The 18883-nt window shown below is 37.9% G+C and overlaps 1 protein-coding gene across 1 annotated transcript in view; it reads right to left on the bottom strand.

Moving 5' to 3' along the window:
- NXPE4 (neurexophilin and PC-esterase domain family member 4) overlaps window positions 1–16138 on the bottom strand; it is a 17217-nt gene extending 1079 nt beyond the window's left edge. Inside the window, 4 exon segments of the mRNA XM_036088214.2 lie at window positions 1943–2149; window positions 9779–9840; window positions 10346–11079; window positions 16049–16138. Of these exon segments, the coding sequence (XP_035944107.2) occupies window positions 1943–2149; window positions 9779–9840; window positions 10346–11079; window positions 16049–16138 (1093 nt within the window).
- Window positions 16139–18883: the final 2745 nt, after the last annotated feature.

Below are 18883 nucleotides of genomic sequence, written 5' to 3'. Positions count from 1 at the left end.
TGATGTAGGCACTGTGACACAGACTGAGGCTACTATTGACCTTCTGACAATATGTCAGGAGGATGATCTGCTTCCAGACTGTCGTTGACAGTAACTCAACTGTGGAAAGTGAAACCCACTGCTACACACACACACACACACACACACACACACACACACACACACGTCATGTTGTAGAAAATCAAGAGATGAAATGACCTGCTCAAGATTACACAGCTAGTGACAGAATCTGCACCTCGATTTGGAGCTGCTCCCAATTCTTATGAAAACCGTCTACTCAATCTTAGAACCCATGAAAATATGAGTATAATACGAATAGAATAAAATGAAGTCCTTCCACTTTTCATCCTATAAATTAGGCCTTTATCAGACTATCAGGGCCAGCTGCTTTGTAGTTAGAAGTTCTGAGGAAAATATGTAGAAAAGGATTATTAATGCTTTGCAACAAGTGCCATCTTTGAAGTAAAGGGCTGCATTTACAGTTTTCACCCACGGCGTTTGAAAATAGACACTGGAGCCGTAGTTGAAGGAAAATGGCAGTATCATTGTCTTCATTCTGCTTCTAATTTACTTCAATTTCCTTTTCCAAAGCCTGCTATAAAATTTAACTTTTAAGAAAATGTGCAACAGACATTTTGCTACAATTTAAAAGGTTAGACAAAGAAGGAAGTAACTCATTAAATTCTGTACTTTCTATAGCCTAAGAGACCCACTGTTACAGAAAGTGATGCTAAAGATTACCATTGGACCCTGAATTTTATAGATGAGGAAACAGGTCTGGAGGAGTTCAGAGGTCATAATTTACAACTCTCCCCCTTTTGTTGGGAATTCTACCTATTTCTTGGAGCCAAGTCCCCTATTTTCTCTTTTTATTGGGAGGATCAGCTGACCTTCTAAGTTTGAGATCACAAGAGTGGCATCATGTCAGAAAGGTCATAACGGAGCCACAGAAGGCGCACTATTCTCAGTGATGACAGCCAGGACCCAGGACCCAGTAGGCAGGCAGTCACAGTTTGCCAGTGAAGAGTGCTAAGATCTACTAGTGAATTCTCTATTATTACTGGTGCAGCCTTGGTTTAGTAAATAGAGCAACTGGACTAGGATTCTAGCCACTGGATTCCAGCCCCAACCTGGAATGGGATACAGCTGCAGTAGTTCTTGTTCACTGGGCACTGTGTTAAGTATTTTATAACCATCATCTCATTTGGTCTTCATAACCACCACCAGATAATATTATTTGTAGCTGGATGAGGAAAATGAGGCACAGAAAATAAGTAACACGCCAAAGGCCATAGCTTCTAAATGCACAGTCTATGTACATTAGACAATGCAGCCCATGCTTTTAAGTATTATTTCTAACCGATGCAAAGTCATTGTCTTGCTCCTGGAATCTCTCTTTTCATGTAATGATAATAGGGATGATAGGTTACACCAAAGAGGACTTACCTATGTAACAAACAATTCTAAAGGCATTGTATGTATTACTTCATTTTACCATGTGAGTACTATTTTCATCTCAGTTTTACAGATGAAGAAACTTAGAGGGACAGTAGTTATGTAACTTGCCCAAGATTACCCAGATAGGACATGGAGAAGTCAGATTTTGCTCCCAGAGGATCTGGATCTAGAATCCACACCCTTAATAATCATGCCAACTGTAGAAAATGGACAATATAAAATTTTACATTATTTTCAGCTCTTTCATGATTTTGTGAGCATGCTGGCTACATACTGAGGTATGCACTGGGATAGGGATGTAATAACCTTTCCTACACATGCTCCCTTCCAGTCAGATGAATGTATTTTTTTAAAGGAAAGACAATGATGTCTGAAAAGTTTTGGTGATTAAGAAATATGAAGAAGAGGCATTTCCTATTGTTTCCTTGAAATAAAAAGTGAATTTCTGAAAGGGATATAAATAATATCTTAGACTGAGGCATACTGTTGATACTGTTTTTGAAATATTCCATCCACTGGCGGATCGTGGAATCTCCCATTAGATATATGAATTTTCCTCTTAGGCATTCTTTCATTTTGATTGGAGCCAAACTACAGGAGACAGGATTCCAGGTCTCTTTCCAGACATGTCCACCAGGGATTGTGGATGCCACTCCAAACTTGCATTTCTTTTTCATTGTAACTGTTTTTCCTGCCAAAAAATCAGCAAGATCTAAAATATCACATATTCATCAGTATTTATTAAGAGCCTACCATCTTTTCTAAGTATCCTCTTACTAGGTCATAACGGAGGTGAAAAACCCTACTGAAGCATCATCCTCTTAATGTAATAGTTATTTTTAGTAGAATTTTTCTCTGATACGAATTTTCTAAATGGTGCCCATTAATGTTTAATATAAGAACATGTTTTCTCGGGGCGCCTGGGTGGCTCAGTTGGTTAAGCGACTGCTTTCAGCTCAGGTCATGATCCTGGAGTCCCGGGATCGAGTCCCACATCGGGCTCCCTGCTCAGCGGGGGGTCTGCTTCTCCCTCTGATCCTCTTCCCGCTCGTGCTCTCTGTCTCTCATTCTCTCTCTCTCAAATAAATAAATAAAATCTTTAAAAAAAAAAAAAATTATTTAAAAAAAAAAAAAAAGAACATGTTTTCTCCTCTTGTTCCCCCCGCCAAAAGAACCCTCTGGGAAAGATTTAAATATTTGAGGGGCACCTGAGTGGCTCAGTCGTTAAGTGTCTGCCTTCCGCTCAGGTCCTGATCCCAGGGTCCTGGAATCGAGCCCCGCATCAGGCTCCCTCCTCAGCAGGAAACCTGCTTCTCCCTCTCCCACTCCCCCTGCTTGTGTTCCCTCTCTCGCTGTCTCTCTCCCTCTCTGTCAAAATAAAGAAATAAAATCTTAAAAAAAAAATAAATGTTTGACTTCCTATGAAAGTAAAGTTACCAATTCTTGCTTAGTAATAAAAACTCAATTATTTTATCATTTTAGCCCACTTTACCCCAAGTTTGTCACACTTTGTCATAGTGTCTTAAATGACACCAACAAACTGTAAATTCTTTGAATATAGGGTCCAGGATGGCAGCATAGGAAGACCCTGAACTCACCTCCTCCTATGGACACACTGAATCTACCACTACATATACAACAATTCCCCCTGAAGAACTGAGGGCTGATTGAACAGCTGCTTCACAACAAGTGATATAGGGACCGCACAGAGGAGGGTAAAAAAGATGGAGGCATGGTAACCATAGGAGCTCCACCCCCAGCACAGCAACCTGCATTAGGGAGGGGTATCATGGGGGTGCCCACGCACAGACTTGCTTGTCCTGGGGCACAGCAAAAAATAGCTATTTAAAAGGCAACTAGTCTATAAGTGAAGGAAATCCATTTACTCACACTGAATCATCTGCCAAGCAAGTAGGGGAGCTACTGAAACTTTCTGGAGTTGGAGATGCTGACAAGTGCCTTTTTTTTTTACATTCCCCCTCCACTGTAATAGCATGGATGGGAGCAGGGTCCAGGTGCTGTAGCCAGCTTACTAGGGCTGCCCTAGCAAGTCCTGGGCCTCTAGTTCACGTCAGCTCCAGCTGCCCCTAAAGGCACCACCCTGTCCCAACCCCCCTTCACCCCCCCCAGCTCCATCTGTCCTGCCAAGGGGCCCCAGAGTAGCATGCCACAGGATTTCCCCAGGCCATGCCTGACCCAGCCATCTGCCCATGTAGCCCAAGCAGCCCTGGCATGGTGTGGACCATGAACTCCCTGGTATGTACCAACTCCAGACTCAGCCATCTTGCAAGGATGGACATAGCAGGATTCCCTGGCCCATGCCCATTCCAGGCCCAGCTATCTCATCAGTAACACCCTGAAGACCCCAGGACCCATGCCTGCTCTAGCCCCAGCCATCCCACCAAAACCACCAGGCATACAGTTTACACAGGGGATGCTCCTACATAAGGCCACTATTTTAAGACTAAGAGAGGTACCTATTCAGCTTAATTCATAGAAAAACCCCCACAAAAAGTCAAGCAAAACAAGGAGCAAAGAATTATGTTCCAAATGAAAAAGCAGAATAAAACCCCAGAAAAAAACCCTAATGAAACAGAGATAACTAATGTACCTGATAAAGAGTTCAAAGTCATGGTTATAAAGATGCTGACCAAAATGGGCAAATGGAGAACTTCAACAAAGAGTTAGAAAATGTAAAAATGAACCAGAGCTAAAGAATACAAACTGAAATGGAAAGTAAACTAGAGTAAATCAACAGTGGATTAGATGAAAGAATGGAACAGCAATCTGGAAGACAGAATAGTGGAAATCACCCAAGCTGAATGGCACAAATACTAATTTTTTTTTGGGGGGGGGGGAGCATTTTCAGGAGTAAAATTTAGTGATTCATCACTGACATATAACCCCCAGTGCTCACCCCAACAAGTGCCCTCCTTAATGCCCATCACCTATTTAGTCCATACCTCCCCCCACCACACCTCCCCTCCAGCAACCCTCAGTTTTTTCTCTATAGTTAAGTCTCTTAACTATAGTTTGGCCTCCCTCTCTGTTTTTATCTTATTTTTCCCTCCCTTCCCCTATGTTCATCTGTTTTGTTTCTTATATTCCACATATGAGTGAAATCCTATGACGTTTGTCTTTCTTTGATTGACTTATTTCGCTTAGCATAATACCCTTTAGCTCCATCCACATTGTTGCAAATGCCAAGATTTCATTCTTTTTGATCACTGAGTAATATTCCATTGGGTGTGTGTGTATGTGTGTGTGTGTGTGTGTTATATATGTTATATATATATACACACACACCACATCTTCTTTACTCATTCATCAATCAATGGACATTTGGGCTCTTTCCATAATTTGGTTATTATTGATAGTAATGCTGTAAGCATTGGGCTGCATGTGCCCCTTAGAATCAGCATTTTTTTTATCCTTTGGATAAATACCTAGTAGTGCAATTGCTGGGCTGTAGGGTAGTTCTATTTTTAACTTCCTGAGGAACCTCCATACTATTTTCCAGAGTGTCTGCACTACTTTACATTCCCACCAACAGTGCAAAAGAGTTACCTTTTCTCCACATTCTTGCCAACACCTGTTATTTCCTGACTTGTTAATTTTAGCCATTCTGACAGGTGTGGGTGGTATCTCATTGTGGTTTTGATTTGTATTTCCCTGATGATGAATGATGTTGAACATCTTTTTCTTTGTCTGTTGGACATCTGGATGTCTTTTCTGGAAAAGTGTCTATTCATGTCTTCTACTCATTTCTTAACTGGATTATTTGTTTTTTGGGTCTTGAGTTTGATATGATCCTTTCAATAGATACAGAAAAAGCATTTGACAAAATACAGTATCCTTACTTGATAAAAACCCTCAAGAAAGTAGGGATAGAAGAAAGATACCTCAACATCATAAAAAAATTTTAAAAAATAAAAAAAAATACATAAGGATAGTCCAAGGTAGCCATGGAATAACATCAAGAATACTAATATTTAAGCCAAACTGTGGAAAGAGCCAAGATGTCCATCGACAGATGAATGGATAAAGAAGATGTGGTGTATATATACCACGGCGTATTATGCAGCCATCAAAAGGAATGAGATCTTGTCATTTGCAATGATGTGGAGGGAACTGGAGGGTGTTATGCTGAGCGAAATAAGTCAATCAGAGAAAGACCTCACTGATATGAGGAATTCTTAATCTCAGGAAACAAACTGAGGGTTGCTGGAGTGGGGGATGGGGTGGGAGGGATGGGGTGGCTAAGTGATAGACACTGGAGAGGGTATGTGCTATGGTGAGCGCTGTGAATTGTGCAAGACTGTTGAATCACAGACCTGTACCTCTGAAACAAATAATGCAATATATGTTAAGAAAAAAAAAAAAGAAGAAGAAGATAGCAGGAGGGGAAGAATGAAGGGGGGGAAATCGGAGGGGGAGATGAACCATGAGAGATGATGGACTCTGAAAAACAAACTGAGGGTTCTAGAGGGGAGGGGGGGTGGGAGGATGGGTTAGCCTGGTGATGGGTATTAAAGAGGGCATGTTCTGCACGGAGCACTGGGTGTTATGCACAAACAATGAATCAGGGATCACTACATCAAAAACTAATGATGTAATGTATGGTGATTAACATAACAATAAAAAATTTTTAAAAAAAGAATACTAATATTTACATTATAGGGATCCCAGAAGAAGAAAAAGAGATAAATGGGCAGAAAACTTATTTGAATAAATAATGGCTGAAAACTTCTCTAACCTGGAGAAGGAAATAGACATCCAGGTCTAGGAAGCAAAGAGAGTCCCAAACCAGTTGAATCCAAAGAGACTTATACCAAGACATGGTATGCCAACTAAAATGGCAAAAGTTAAAGATAAAGAGAGAGAATCTTAAAATCAGCAAGAGAAAAACAATCACACACATAGGAAACACCATAAGACTATCAGCTGATGTTTAGCAGAAACTTTGCAGGCCAGAAGGGAGTGGAAGCATATATTTAGAGGGCTGAAAGGATAAACTTACAATAAAAATACTCTACCTAGCAAGGTTATCATTCAGAATTGAAGGAAATAATAGAGTTTCCTGGAGTAGCAAAAACTAAAGGAGTTAATTACCACTAAACTGCACTTATAAGAAACTATAAGGGGTTTTCTTTAAACAGAAAATAGGCTATAACTAGAAATATATACATATATTTATATGTAAATATATGGTGTGTGTGTGTATATATATATATATATATATATATATATATATATGAAAAAATCATTGATAAAGGCAAATATGCAATAAAGGCAATAAATCAGCCACTTAAAGAACTAGTATGAAAGTTAAATACAAAAATAGGTTAAACTATGACTATAATAAGCACTTAAAGGATATACAAAATAAAAAGATGTAAAAAAAAGACATCAAAAAAACCCAAATGGGCAGGTGGGTGCGGGGGAGAGTCAAATTGTACTGTTTTAGAATGCATTTGAACTTAAGTGACTATCAGCTTAAAATACACACACACAGACACACACACACACACACACACACACACACACACCAATATATGAACCTTATGGTATCCACAAACCAAAACCTACAATAGATGCACAAAAGAGAAAGGAACCCAAATATAACCATCAAGAAAATAAACCAAAAGGGAAGAGAACTAGAGAAGAAGAAAGGAATAGAAGAACCACAAAAAGAACCAGAAAACAATGAATAAAATAGCAATAAATAAATACCTATCAAGAATTACTTTAAATTTAAATGGACTAAATGCTCCAATCAAAAGGGAAAAAAAGAATCGGCACAAGTTACCAATATTAGAAACGAAAAAGTATCACTAAAGTTTCTGCAGACATTAAAAGGGTAATAAGGCAGTATTACAATAAAGTGTATGCCAACAAATTTCAAAATTTAGATGAAATGGATAAATTCTTTGAAAAACACAACTTACCAAAATCAATACAAGATGAAATAGAAAATCTGAATAGGCATATTCACTATAAATAAATTAAATTTGTAATAAAATTTCTCAGAAAGAAAAAACAGACATAGGGTGGCAAAAACCAAAAACAAATAAAAAAAAAAAATAATAAGACCACCTGTATGCTGCCTACAAGAGACTCACTTCAGATCTAAAGACATACAAGCTGAAAGTGAAGGAAAACAAGATATTCCATGCAAATGAAAATAAAAAGAAAGCTGGTACACAATATTTGTATAGGACAAAATAGACTTTAAAACAGAGACTGTAACAAAAGGCAAAGAAAGGCATCACTACAATGATAAAGGGCTAAATCCAAGCAGGGGATATAATATTTGTAGTATATATGCAACCCAACATAGGAGCACCTAAATACATAAAGCAAATATTAACAGGCACAGGAGGAAATTGACAGTAATACAATAATAGTAGGAGACTTAAATACTCCACACTTCCATCAATGGGTACATCATCCAGACAGAAAATCAATAAGGAAACATTGGTCTTAAATATTAGATCAAATAGACTTAACATATCTATAGAACATTTCATTCAAAAACTTCAGAATACGCATTTTTTAAGGAGCATAGGAAACATTCTCCAGGGTAGATCACATTAGGCCACAAAACAAGTCTCATTAAATTCAAGAAGACTGAAATCTTATCAAGCATCTTTTCCAGTGACAGCAGTATGAAGCTAGGAATTGATTACAAGAAGAACTGGAAAAAACATGAACACATGGAGACTAAACAGCATGTTACTAAATGACTAATGGGTTAGAAAGACATCAAAGAGGAAATAAAAAAATACCTTGAGACAAATGAAAATGGAACCACAACTCCTCCAAATCCATGGGACACTGCAAAAACAGTTCTAAGAGAAAGCCTGTAGCAATATAGCAAAAAATAAAGTCCAAATAAACAGTCCAATTTTATACCTAAAGAAACTAGAGAAAAAGAACAAAGCCTAAAGTTAGTAGAAGACTTATTTAAGATCAGAGTGGAAATAAATGAAACAGAGACTGAAAAAAAAAAAAAAATAGAAAAGATCAATGAACTAAAAGCTGGTTCTTTGAAAAGGTAAACAAAATCAATAAATAAACCTCTAGCCAGATCTGTCAACAAAAACGAGAACACAAAATCAGAAATTAAAAAGGAGGAGCACCTGGGTGGCTGTCGATTAAGCATCTGCCTTCGGCTCAGGTCATGATCCTGGGGTCCTGGGATCAAGTTCTGCATGGGGCTCCCTGCTCCATGGGGAGCCTGCTTCTCCCTCTCCCTCTGCCCCTCCTCCCCATTCATGAGCTCTCTCTCTCTCACTCTCAAATAAATAAAATCTTAAAAAATGAAAACAGAGAACTTCAAACGATACTACATATATAAAATATCATAAGAGATTATATGAATAATTACATGCCAAAAACTTGGAAAACCTAGAAGAAATGAACAGCTTTCCAACTCTGAATCATAAAGCAATAGAAAATCTGAATAGAACAATTACAAGGAATGAAATTGAATCAGTAATTCAAAACTTTTCAAAAAGCAAAAGTCCAGGACCAGACAGCTTCACAGGTAAATTCTAATAAATAGCTAAAGAAAAGTTAATACCTAGTTTTCTCAAATTATTCTAAAAAATTTTAAAGAAAGGAATGCTTCCAAACTCATTTTACGAGGCCAGCACTACCCTGATACCAAAACTAGGCAAAGACCCTTAACAAAATATTAACAAACCAAATTCAACAATACTAATAATAAATTAAAAAGATCATACACCACAACCGAGTGGGATTCATTCCAGGAATGCAAGGATGGTTCAGTACCTGCAAATCAAGGTGACACACCATATTACCAAACTAGGATACAAATCATATGATCACCTTAACAGATGCAGAGAATGAACATGACAAAATTCAATATACATTTATAAGAACTCTTAACAAATTGAGTATAAAAGAAACATATCTCGACATAAGAGACTCTTAGATGGCAGGTTGGAAACCTCTAGATGGTGATTTTTGGGCTTATAGTGATGTGGGAAGGGGATGATGGTTATGATGTGGGGACGGAAACACCTAGGTGTAGAGAGTTTTGATATTTGAAGGTTATTATGTTGGATGAGCAGGTAATCTGTTGCCTGATAAATAGATTAATGATGAGTTAAAATTACTAAAACAGGTTTATGATATCCTAGTGATTCCAATCATTTATTCACTTGGGCTCACCACAGAGAAGCCTGATGTGTAGAGTACCAATAGGACTGGTAACAGTGAACAAGTCCACCAGAAGAAACCCTTTAAATGAGTTTAGTGCTAAACACCACCCATCATCACAGGGAGAACTTACTGTTGTTGCATTTGGAGACATTAATGGCATTGTTTTCCATAATCTCTACACCCACATTTGACCTTAAAGAGACAGATACAGAAATTAATCTGCAGGTGACCCCAAAGATCAGGAAACACAAGAAGCCACATTACTTATTGCTTCAGTTATTTCTTAGTGCTGATAACTGACTACCTTACCCACAGTTCCAGGCCAATGATTAAATTTCCCTTCCTTTGCTTATTAGTCCAGGGGGTACAGATGCCTAGAAGGTGTGCAAGGTAATTTATTGAGGTGCAGTAAGAATATATATTTGAGCACACACTTACGTGTATGTTTCTCATTCTCCTTCAATTTTTATTCTGTTTGTATATCTTTTTGTTTCAATGATAAGGGTTAAATATCCAAAAAGACTGGGGATGACTGGAATGTAAACACTGTCCCGAAATGAATTCACAGATTTTTTTTCTAAAATGGCTCTTCACAGAGTCCCAAAATTGATATATTCATAGCACTTTCCTTTGGATCAACATGCAGGCTAAATCATTACCATATTTTCCCAGGTAGTCTCCAGAAATAATTATTTACCTTTCAAAGAGGCTCCATTCTTGTCTGCTAAGATAAGAAACATCCGTGTTTTTGGATTGCATGTGAGTGAGTGCAGCACAGGGCATGTGCTGAGGTCTCACACAGTAGAAGGCTTCTTGGTCTTGAGCATCCAGGTACTCGCACAGCTCAGCACTGGAGTTTACAACCAGGGCACAATCAGTACTGACATGGGAGGTGCCGCTGGCAAACTGGCCTGTGAAGATCACCCTGTCATAGCCTTGGTTCCTTGCCCTCCAGAGAGCCGACACTCCTTCACTGGGGTGGATGAGCAGGATAGACAAAGAGACCCAGCCCTCCCAGAAGAGGGTGAAACTGACAAGGTAAGTGCCGTTGTTGAAGTCTGTCACCTTTCCTGAAGCACCTGCCTTCAGCGCTGGGGAGGACATCCTGGCCCTCAGGAAATCCCCGCCATATTCCTTCCTGCGTTCCAAGTGGTCCCTCACCTCCAGGAGGATGTCTAGCTGATCCCCCCTGCAGTAGGTGTCTCGAGAGTGGAGGATGGTGGCTGTGCTGTGTGTGGCACTGGTGGTGGTGTTCATGTGGGTAAAAGGTCTGGGTGGGATCAGCTGGTCTAGTTTTTCCATGATTCTCTTTATTCTTAGCTCAGTCTCTGCTGATGAAACTACTGGATGCAGTGGTAATTCAGGACTTGAGGACTTCATGATAAAGTTCCAGTGATGGAGGGACATGGGCAACTTAAGTGCAGTCCATATCTGAAATGATAATGAATACAATAAAGAATATAGAGAATGTTTTATGTAATATAATAATTTTTGGTAAGTTAGCCAACTTTGATCTTTTATATAATAATGGGAGATATAAAATAAAATGATATTGAGATTTTATTATCATATATGTTTCATGGGCAAAATAATTTGGTGGTGGAACTCTATTTTTCACTGGCTGATATATTTTGGGTTCTAGAATCTTCTTCCTTAGAGTGGTGATGATAAAATACACCTTTGCTGGGCAGTTGTGAAGACGTGGAAAAATGTTTTTTAACTGCATAGCACACAACAAATGTTTACCGTTCTATTATTTTTTAATCTTAAAACTAGAATTCAGTCATTAAAAAAATCCTTAAGAAAATGTTTAAGATGCATGGGGCTTTTATGTAAAATATGATTATTTTTTTCTATTTGATATTTTGTATGTTGCTTGAACATCCTATGATATTTACTAGTATTTTTCAGATTGTTTTAGTTAACTTAGGAGATAATAAACATAGGCTTACAAAAATATTTATTTTCTAATCATAAATTAACACTGATTATTAAAAATGGGAGAATGCCAAACTGTATAGGAAACAAAAATCAGTGACAATTATGACAACCATAATTGGTTGAATCTGTCATAATTGATAACTACTGTTAACATTTTGGTGATTTTTCTTTCGTTCTCTATATGCTATTTCACATGATTGTGAACAAACCGAATATTACCAATGAATTTTGATATTTTTAAAAACAGTGTTGTTAAAAACTCCACCTTATGTCACTGGCTCACATAGTATTCCAGCCTATGGATACAGCTTAATATTTTACATATTCCCACCTTTTTGGACATTTATTACACTCAACTTTTCTCTTACTTATACTTCAGTATAAATCTTTTGGTATAAATCTTTGCAATCCAGGTTATTTGTAAGAACTCAGAAATAGAATTATTTTGGTCCAATGTGGTGAACACTGTTAAAGGTCTTTCTTTTTTTAATTTATTTGTGAGAGAGAGAGAGAGAGAGAGCATGTGAGCACAAGCAGAGGGAGCGGCAGGCAGAGGGAGAAGCAGGTTCCCTGCTGAGCAAGAAGCCCGGTGTGGGACTTGATCCCAGGACTCTGGGATCATGACCTGAGCCAAAGGCAGATGCTTAACCGACTGAGCCCCCCGGGCATCCCAACACTGGTAAAGGTCTTAATATACACTATAAAATTGTTTTCCAGAACAATTCTGCAGATAACAATGATAAACTCTAAACCATAAAGAAAGAAAATCTCCACAAGCACTGGAGAGTGACCGCCACAAGCAGATGGACACTGGAGCGAAGTTGAAACTTGGAATAAGGAACAGCACTGGACTTGTATTATAAGGGGTGCTAACTAACATTCTTCAAGTGAAAGGGAAATTACACAAATAGAAACACAGATCTCAGAAAAGAATGAAAAGCACCAGAAATGGTAACTATATTGATAAATATAAAATACTATATGTTTGTCTCCTAATTTATCTAAAATGCATGTAATTATTTAAAGTAAAAATTGTAATTTTGTAATAATATGACAATGATAGCTTAAAGAATGGGGTGGCAAATAGATGGAAGTAAATAGTTGAAAGGTTATTACAGATCACATGAAGTAGCATGATATTAACTATAAAAGAACATGCATTATAGTCCCTAGAGGAACTACTTAAAAAAAAAACTTACAGCTGTAAAAATAATAAAGAAACTAAAAGGAAATTCTAAAAAAAATCAATTAATCCAAAAAGAGGAACAGAGGGGCCAAAGAGAAAACAAACAGTAAACTGATGGACCTAAATCCACTCAAAAATTTCATTAACAATAAGTTGACTAAACATGCTATTACAAGACAGAGATAAAAAAGCAAGACCCAACTATTTGATGCTTATCAAAAATGTAGTTTAAGTATAAAGTTATCTATAGATTGAAAGTAAAGATGGGAAACATGCCATGTAAGCATGAAAAAGCTAATATTAATGTTAAAATAGACTTCAAGACAAAGCATGTCACCAGACATAGAGATGGACATTTCACAGTGGTAAGAGTCAATTTGTCAGAAAACATAGCATCATAAATGTGTATTGTACCTACACGTACATGTGTTTATAAGTGAAACAAAAATTGACAGAATTAAAGGGACATATAAATCCACAATAATAATTAGAAACTTAAAACCTGTTTCAGTAGTTGCTATAGGAACTTAAAACTACTGTCTCAGTAGTTGCTATTTATTTAGATAAAAAAATGAGTAATGACCTAGAGAATATGAACATTAACCATCACAATACCTTATCAGGTACTTAACCATCACAATACATTATCAGGTACTTTTTAATTGTTACAAATTCAGCACATGGAAATTTTAAGTGATTTTTAGTATGATAGAATACTACTCTGGACAAAAAAATTTTTTGGTAAAAATAAGCAGGAAAACCTGATTCAAGATGGATGACAAAGGACATATTATAGCCTCAATTTCCCACCAGAAAATCTAATGAAAGAAAAAAAATTAAAAATTTCTAAGTATTCTAAGAAATAGGATGAGATACCTTAATTAGACCAGAATTTATAAGAAATTTGAAAAATAGGGGTGCCTTGCTGTCTCAGTTGGTAGAGCATAAGACTCTTGATCTCAGGGTCATGAGCTTGAGCCCCACCCTGGGTGGAGAGATACCTCAAAAAAAAAAAAAAAAAAAAAAAAAGAAATCTGAAAAACAAAAGGCAGATGAACTTAGATCAACGAAGAAAACCATGGCTCCAAATGCATGTCAATGAGAATTCTGCAGAAGATGGAAGCCACTCCAAGGATACTCCAAACTTGGAGGAAGTTGATAACTGGAATAAGAGAGGATAAAGGAGTAGCCCATGGGAGGACATACTGGGATGGTTACTGCTTCCCTATTTTTCCACCTGTGCCTGGCCAGGCAGCTAGAAATGGGGACTTCTGTACTTTACTGTGCATAAAAACTCTAGGTATTTAAGTTGGAGGGTGTAGGATAGGACCCTGTGTGCCTGGCAACACCCCAGACAAATGGGGAGCATTTATTGCCTTGAGTACTTTTTGCAGCTCTGCTACAAACATGCTGGAGAAAATAGGTAACAGGACTCAGTCTGGCCACCACAGAACCTTAAGTATAAGAATGGACATACAACCAAGGATTAGCAAAAATTTTATGAAAGCCAACTCAAGAAAGAAAAGTATCAAGTTCAGTAAAGAGAAGACAAAGGAACAGAAATAGAAAACGCACAACAAAACTTTAGAGCAAGTATATTTCTATCCTCGGGAAGATGCTAGGTGATATTTGCATCCCTCAACTAATGAATCAGAGACCTTGCAAAGCAAAATATTGCTGTTCAATATGCAAAAGTCAACTGCATTCTTCTACACCAGCAAGAAGGAATTAGAAAATGCTAAGGGAACATAATAATAAAAAAATAAAAAATAAAATAAAAACACCATTTACAACAGCAACAAAAAAACTATAAAGTACCTAGTTATAAATCTAATAAAAGATGTAGAAGACATGTATGCAAAAATTTTTAAATTTACTGAAAGATCTTGAAGAAAACCTAAATAAATGGACAGAGATTACATGTTTGTAAAGAGTAAAATAATATTATAAACATGTCAGTTTTCCCAATTTGATCTGCATGGTTAATGTAATGCACATAAAATTTAAGTAAGATTTTTCCATCATATCTGACAGACTGACTCTAAAACATATAATAATAAAAGAGTAAAGGGCCAATCCTGGCCGGGAAACTTGTGAAGTAGATTAAGTGGTGGTAACTTGACCTAGAAGCTTTCATGACTAACTATGAAACTAATTATTATTATTATTATTATTTATATTAATTATAGCAATGTGGTATTGATACAGGGAAGATACATAGGTCAATGGAATAGAACAAAGAGAACAGAAAGGGACCCGTCCTGATCAGAAATTTTGATACATGACAAGAATGACATGATGAATCAGCATAGAAAGAAACAACTACAAAATAAGAAGACCTGAAAAGGTGATCATCCATACAGAAATAAAAATCAGCAAAAAAAAAAATTCAGATCTGTTGCAGAGTTAAATGTCTAGAGCAACCTTTAAAAGCTTAAGTAGAATATTTAGATAAATAATCTGACACTGAAGTAGGGAAGGGTTTCTTAATACTCAAAAAGAATTGACTGTTTAAAAAGGCAGATAAATTTTACTATATAGACAGGAAAATGTATTGTTCAGAAATTCCCTTAAAGGTGAAAAAACAAGCTAAACATTGGGAGAAAATCATTGCAGGGGCATTTGTAAGTGACAAAAGAAGTGTGCATGCATACACACACACGCGCACGCGCACACACACGAACACAACATCCTCCTCTCCCAAGCTGCATAATAATCAAATATGTTGATTCTTTTATTTATTTGTTTTTTATTAAGTAGGCTCCACACCCAGCATGGAGCCCAACGTGGGGTCTGAACTCACCACCCTGAGATCAAGATCTGAGCCAAGATCAAGAGTTGGACACTCAACCGAGCCCCTCAGGTGTCCCCAAATAAGTTGGCTCTTCAAAGTTGTGTAAGCTGTTGAAATTCCCCTACTACAATTTATTAAGTCTGGTTGTTTGGACTTTCCTTTTTTTTTTAATCTTTTTTCTTTCCTTTCTTTCTTTTCTTTCCTTCTTTTCTTTTTTTCTCTCTTCCTTCCTTCCTTTCCTTTTCTTCCTTCCTTCCTCTAAGATTTTTTATTTGTCAGAAAGAGAGCGCAAGAGCACAAGCAGGGGGGAGCATGGCAGGCAAAGGGAGAAGCAGGCTCCCTGCTGAGCAAGGAGCCAGATGCAGAACTTGATCCCATGACCTTAACCGACTAAGCCATGCAGGCATCCCTGTTTGAACTTTCCTAGAACAGGTAAAGTATGAAGTAAAAGTAAGACACAGAAAGAAAGCGATTCCTACCTTAGTGGAATTTTGAAAAACTGTAAAAATGATCCAGGAGGCCAATATAAACTGTATCAACAGTGATTTACGATTTGCCATACTTCTCATGATGAGGATCCTACAAGAGATAATACAAAACACATGCACAGCAGAAAGAAAATGCAGAAATACATGAAAAGTTTATACCTCTTGATTCTTTTGTCCTAAGTGTCTCCCAGAACAGAACCTTGCCCTGCTCCTACATAGAAGCTGCTCTTATTGTCCTCCCAGAGGCCATCTTTGGCGATCAGCTTGTACCTTCAACAGAAACGCTATTCTGAGACAGGAAGCCCACCATGGATTCTATGAAACTGAGCCGTTAATGGCCTGGAGGATGCAGGGTTGCTCATGTTTAGGTGTCCAGGCTATTTTGTTCTCTAACAGATTTCCTATTCTCTTCCCTTAAACACAAACTGCAGACAAAACATCTCAGCAAATGTTGACCTTGATCATCACTTTATCCCAAGGCCTTTTTAAAATTTTTTTATTGTTATGTTAATCACCATACATTACATCATTAGTTTTTGATGTAGTGATCCATGATTCATTGTTTGTGCATAACACCCAGTGCTCCATGCAGAATGTGCTCTCTTTAATACCCATCACCAGGCTAACCCATCCTCCCACCCCCCTCCCCTCTAGAACCCTCAGTTTGTTTTTCAGAGTCCATCATCTCTCATGGTTCATCTCCCCCTCCGATTCCCCCCCTTCATTCTTCCCCTCCTATCTTCTTTTTTTTTTCTCTTAACATATATTGCATTATTTGTTTCAGAGGTACAGATCTGTGATTCAACAGTCTTGCACAATTCACAGCGCTCACCATAGCACATACCCTCCCCAGTGTCTATCACCCAGCCACCCCATCCCTCCCACCCCACCCCCCACTCCAGCAACCCTCAGTTTGTTTCCTGAGATTAAGAATTCCTCATATCAGTGAGGTCATATGATACATGTCTTTCTCTGATTGACTTATTTCGCTCAGCATAACACCCTCCAGTTCCATCCACATCATTGCAAATGGCAAGATCTCATTCCTTTTGATGGCTGCATAATATTCCATTGTATATATATACCACATCTTCTTTATCCATTCATCTGTCGATGGACATCTTGGCTCTTTCCACAGTTTCCCAGGGCCTTTTTAATGTAACTTGGTTTTTCCAGCTTCCTTATTACAATTCTATATTAGGTTCCTTTTTCTTGTCTTAACCAGCTTTTCTAGTACTACCAAAGCCGAAAAAGTTTGTTACATCTTCATTTCTGTCATTGGGTAAGAATTTCAAGTTGTCTTTTAAAAGCAGATCGCTTAAATGCTGCCTTTCTAAAATTTTCCATCTTTCAAATTGACTCTCCCCTTGAAGCACCTCCTACCCTAGATTCCCAGTTGATACATATACGTTAGAAGTTTCTGTACCAAAGAGTGTTACCTCTTCCCCCACCTGCACAATTTGGAGAATGTTTTCGTACCTTTAAAGATTACGTTCAATCCTATGCATAGGAACTGCTGTCATCTGGGGCTTTCTTTTGAAGCCACCAGTGTACTACTGGGGTGTGTCTCCTCTGTGCTAAAAGAAAACACAGGTAGGAGCTGCAGCCTGCATACTTTTGGCTGGGATCCACAACCGTCTGCCTATTTCCGTGAAGGGCACTCCACTCTAAGGGGAGGCCTAGGTCACAGACTACAGTTACTAGTTCGTGCATAATGGGGGAGGAAAAACGAAATCCTCAGTACAGATTAGATAATTTTAATGTCTTTAGACCTTATTAGTCTAGTTACAGTACACATACAATAAAAACCCAACAACAACAAAAAAAGAGTGAATGAAGCTGAACGTTTGAATGATTGAGAGTAGTCAGCCATTCCCGAAAAGCTGAAACTGCCTAGATACCATTTGAGCCTTGTCATCAAGACCCACTTGCTAGGATTCAAGTGCATATTATCTTGGACATAGTAGGTACTCAATAAAATTTGCTGAATTGAATTAATAAAACCTCAAATACAACAGAGGCAAGACAATGATATTAACTCTCAAGACAAGAGAGTGAATGGCTTATACTTACGAGTTTGAATCTATCTGGGGTTTGCAGTCTTGAACTGATAGAAATGGTGCCCAAAAGAGCAGGTACCCAGGACTATTGCACCAGTGCCCATAGAAAGCAGTAGCTGATTACACTGTGGATCCCTCCACAGTCTCATTTGTACTGTCCCATAGAGGAAGTTAAACATATTTAAACATGTCCATCTGTCTATGAAAGAATCGAGGTCTGTTTCATAAGGATATAATAATCCTTCCAACATCCTTGATCGTGCTCTACTGAACTGGCCTTAACAATACTTCTTTATGTCTTTACATGATGACAGTTGGAGAAACTGTTTTAACCTTATGTGTATGACTGGGTTTAGTCATACCCATTCTGGACCATTCTGTCCTAGGGAGCCTCTAAGAGACAAACATTTGCAGTTCTGGTTTGGTTGCTTCTCAGGAGACCAGTGTTAGCAAGCACTCAAGTTTGCCACCTACTGATACACAGATTTATGGGTTTTAATTTGTTCTAGTTATATAGAGGCTGATATTTAATGTCAACTTGGCATCTCTTCAGGAGGCAGGAATAACGAATCTGCTTGACTTAACTGAGAGTGTAGAATTTAAATGGTTTGTCCAGATCATCTAGTATGCTTTGAAACAGAGCTGAGATTAGGATTCCTGTCACTTTGACCTCTGATTTAGAGCACTTTCCACCATGCAGCATGACTCCAACAGAAATGGTCTAACCAAGTTCAGGTAAATCCCGTGGTTCATATATTTATTGTCC

The sequence above is a fragment of the Halichoerus grypus genome, chromosome 11 (genome assembly GCF_964656455.1).
Source record: "Halichoerus grypus chromosome 11, mHalGry1.hap1.1, whole genome shotgun sequence".
In the NCBI taxonomy this organism is placed as follows: Eukaryota; Metazoa; Chordata; class Mammalia; order Carnivora; family Phocidae; genus Halichoerus; species Halichoerus grypus.
This window is presented reverse-complemented; position numbering and strand designations above follow the sequence as displayed.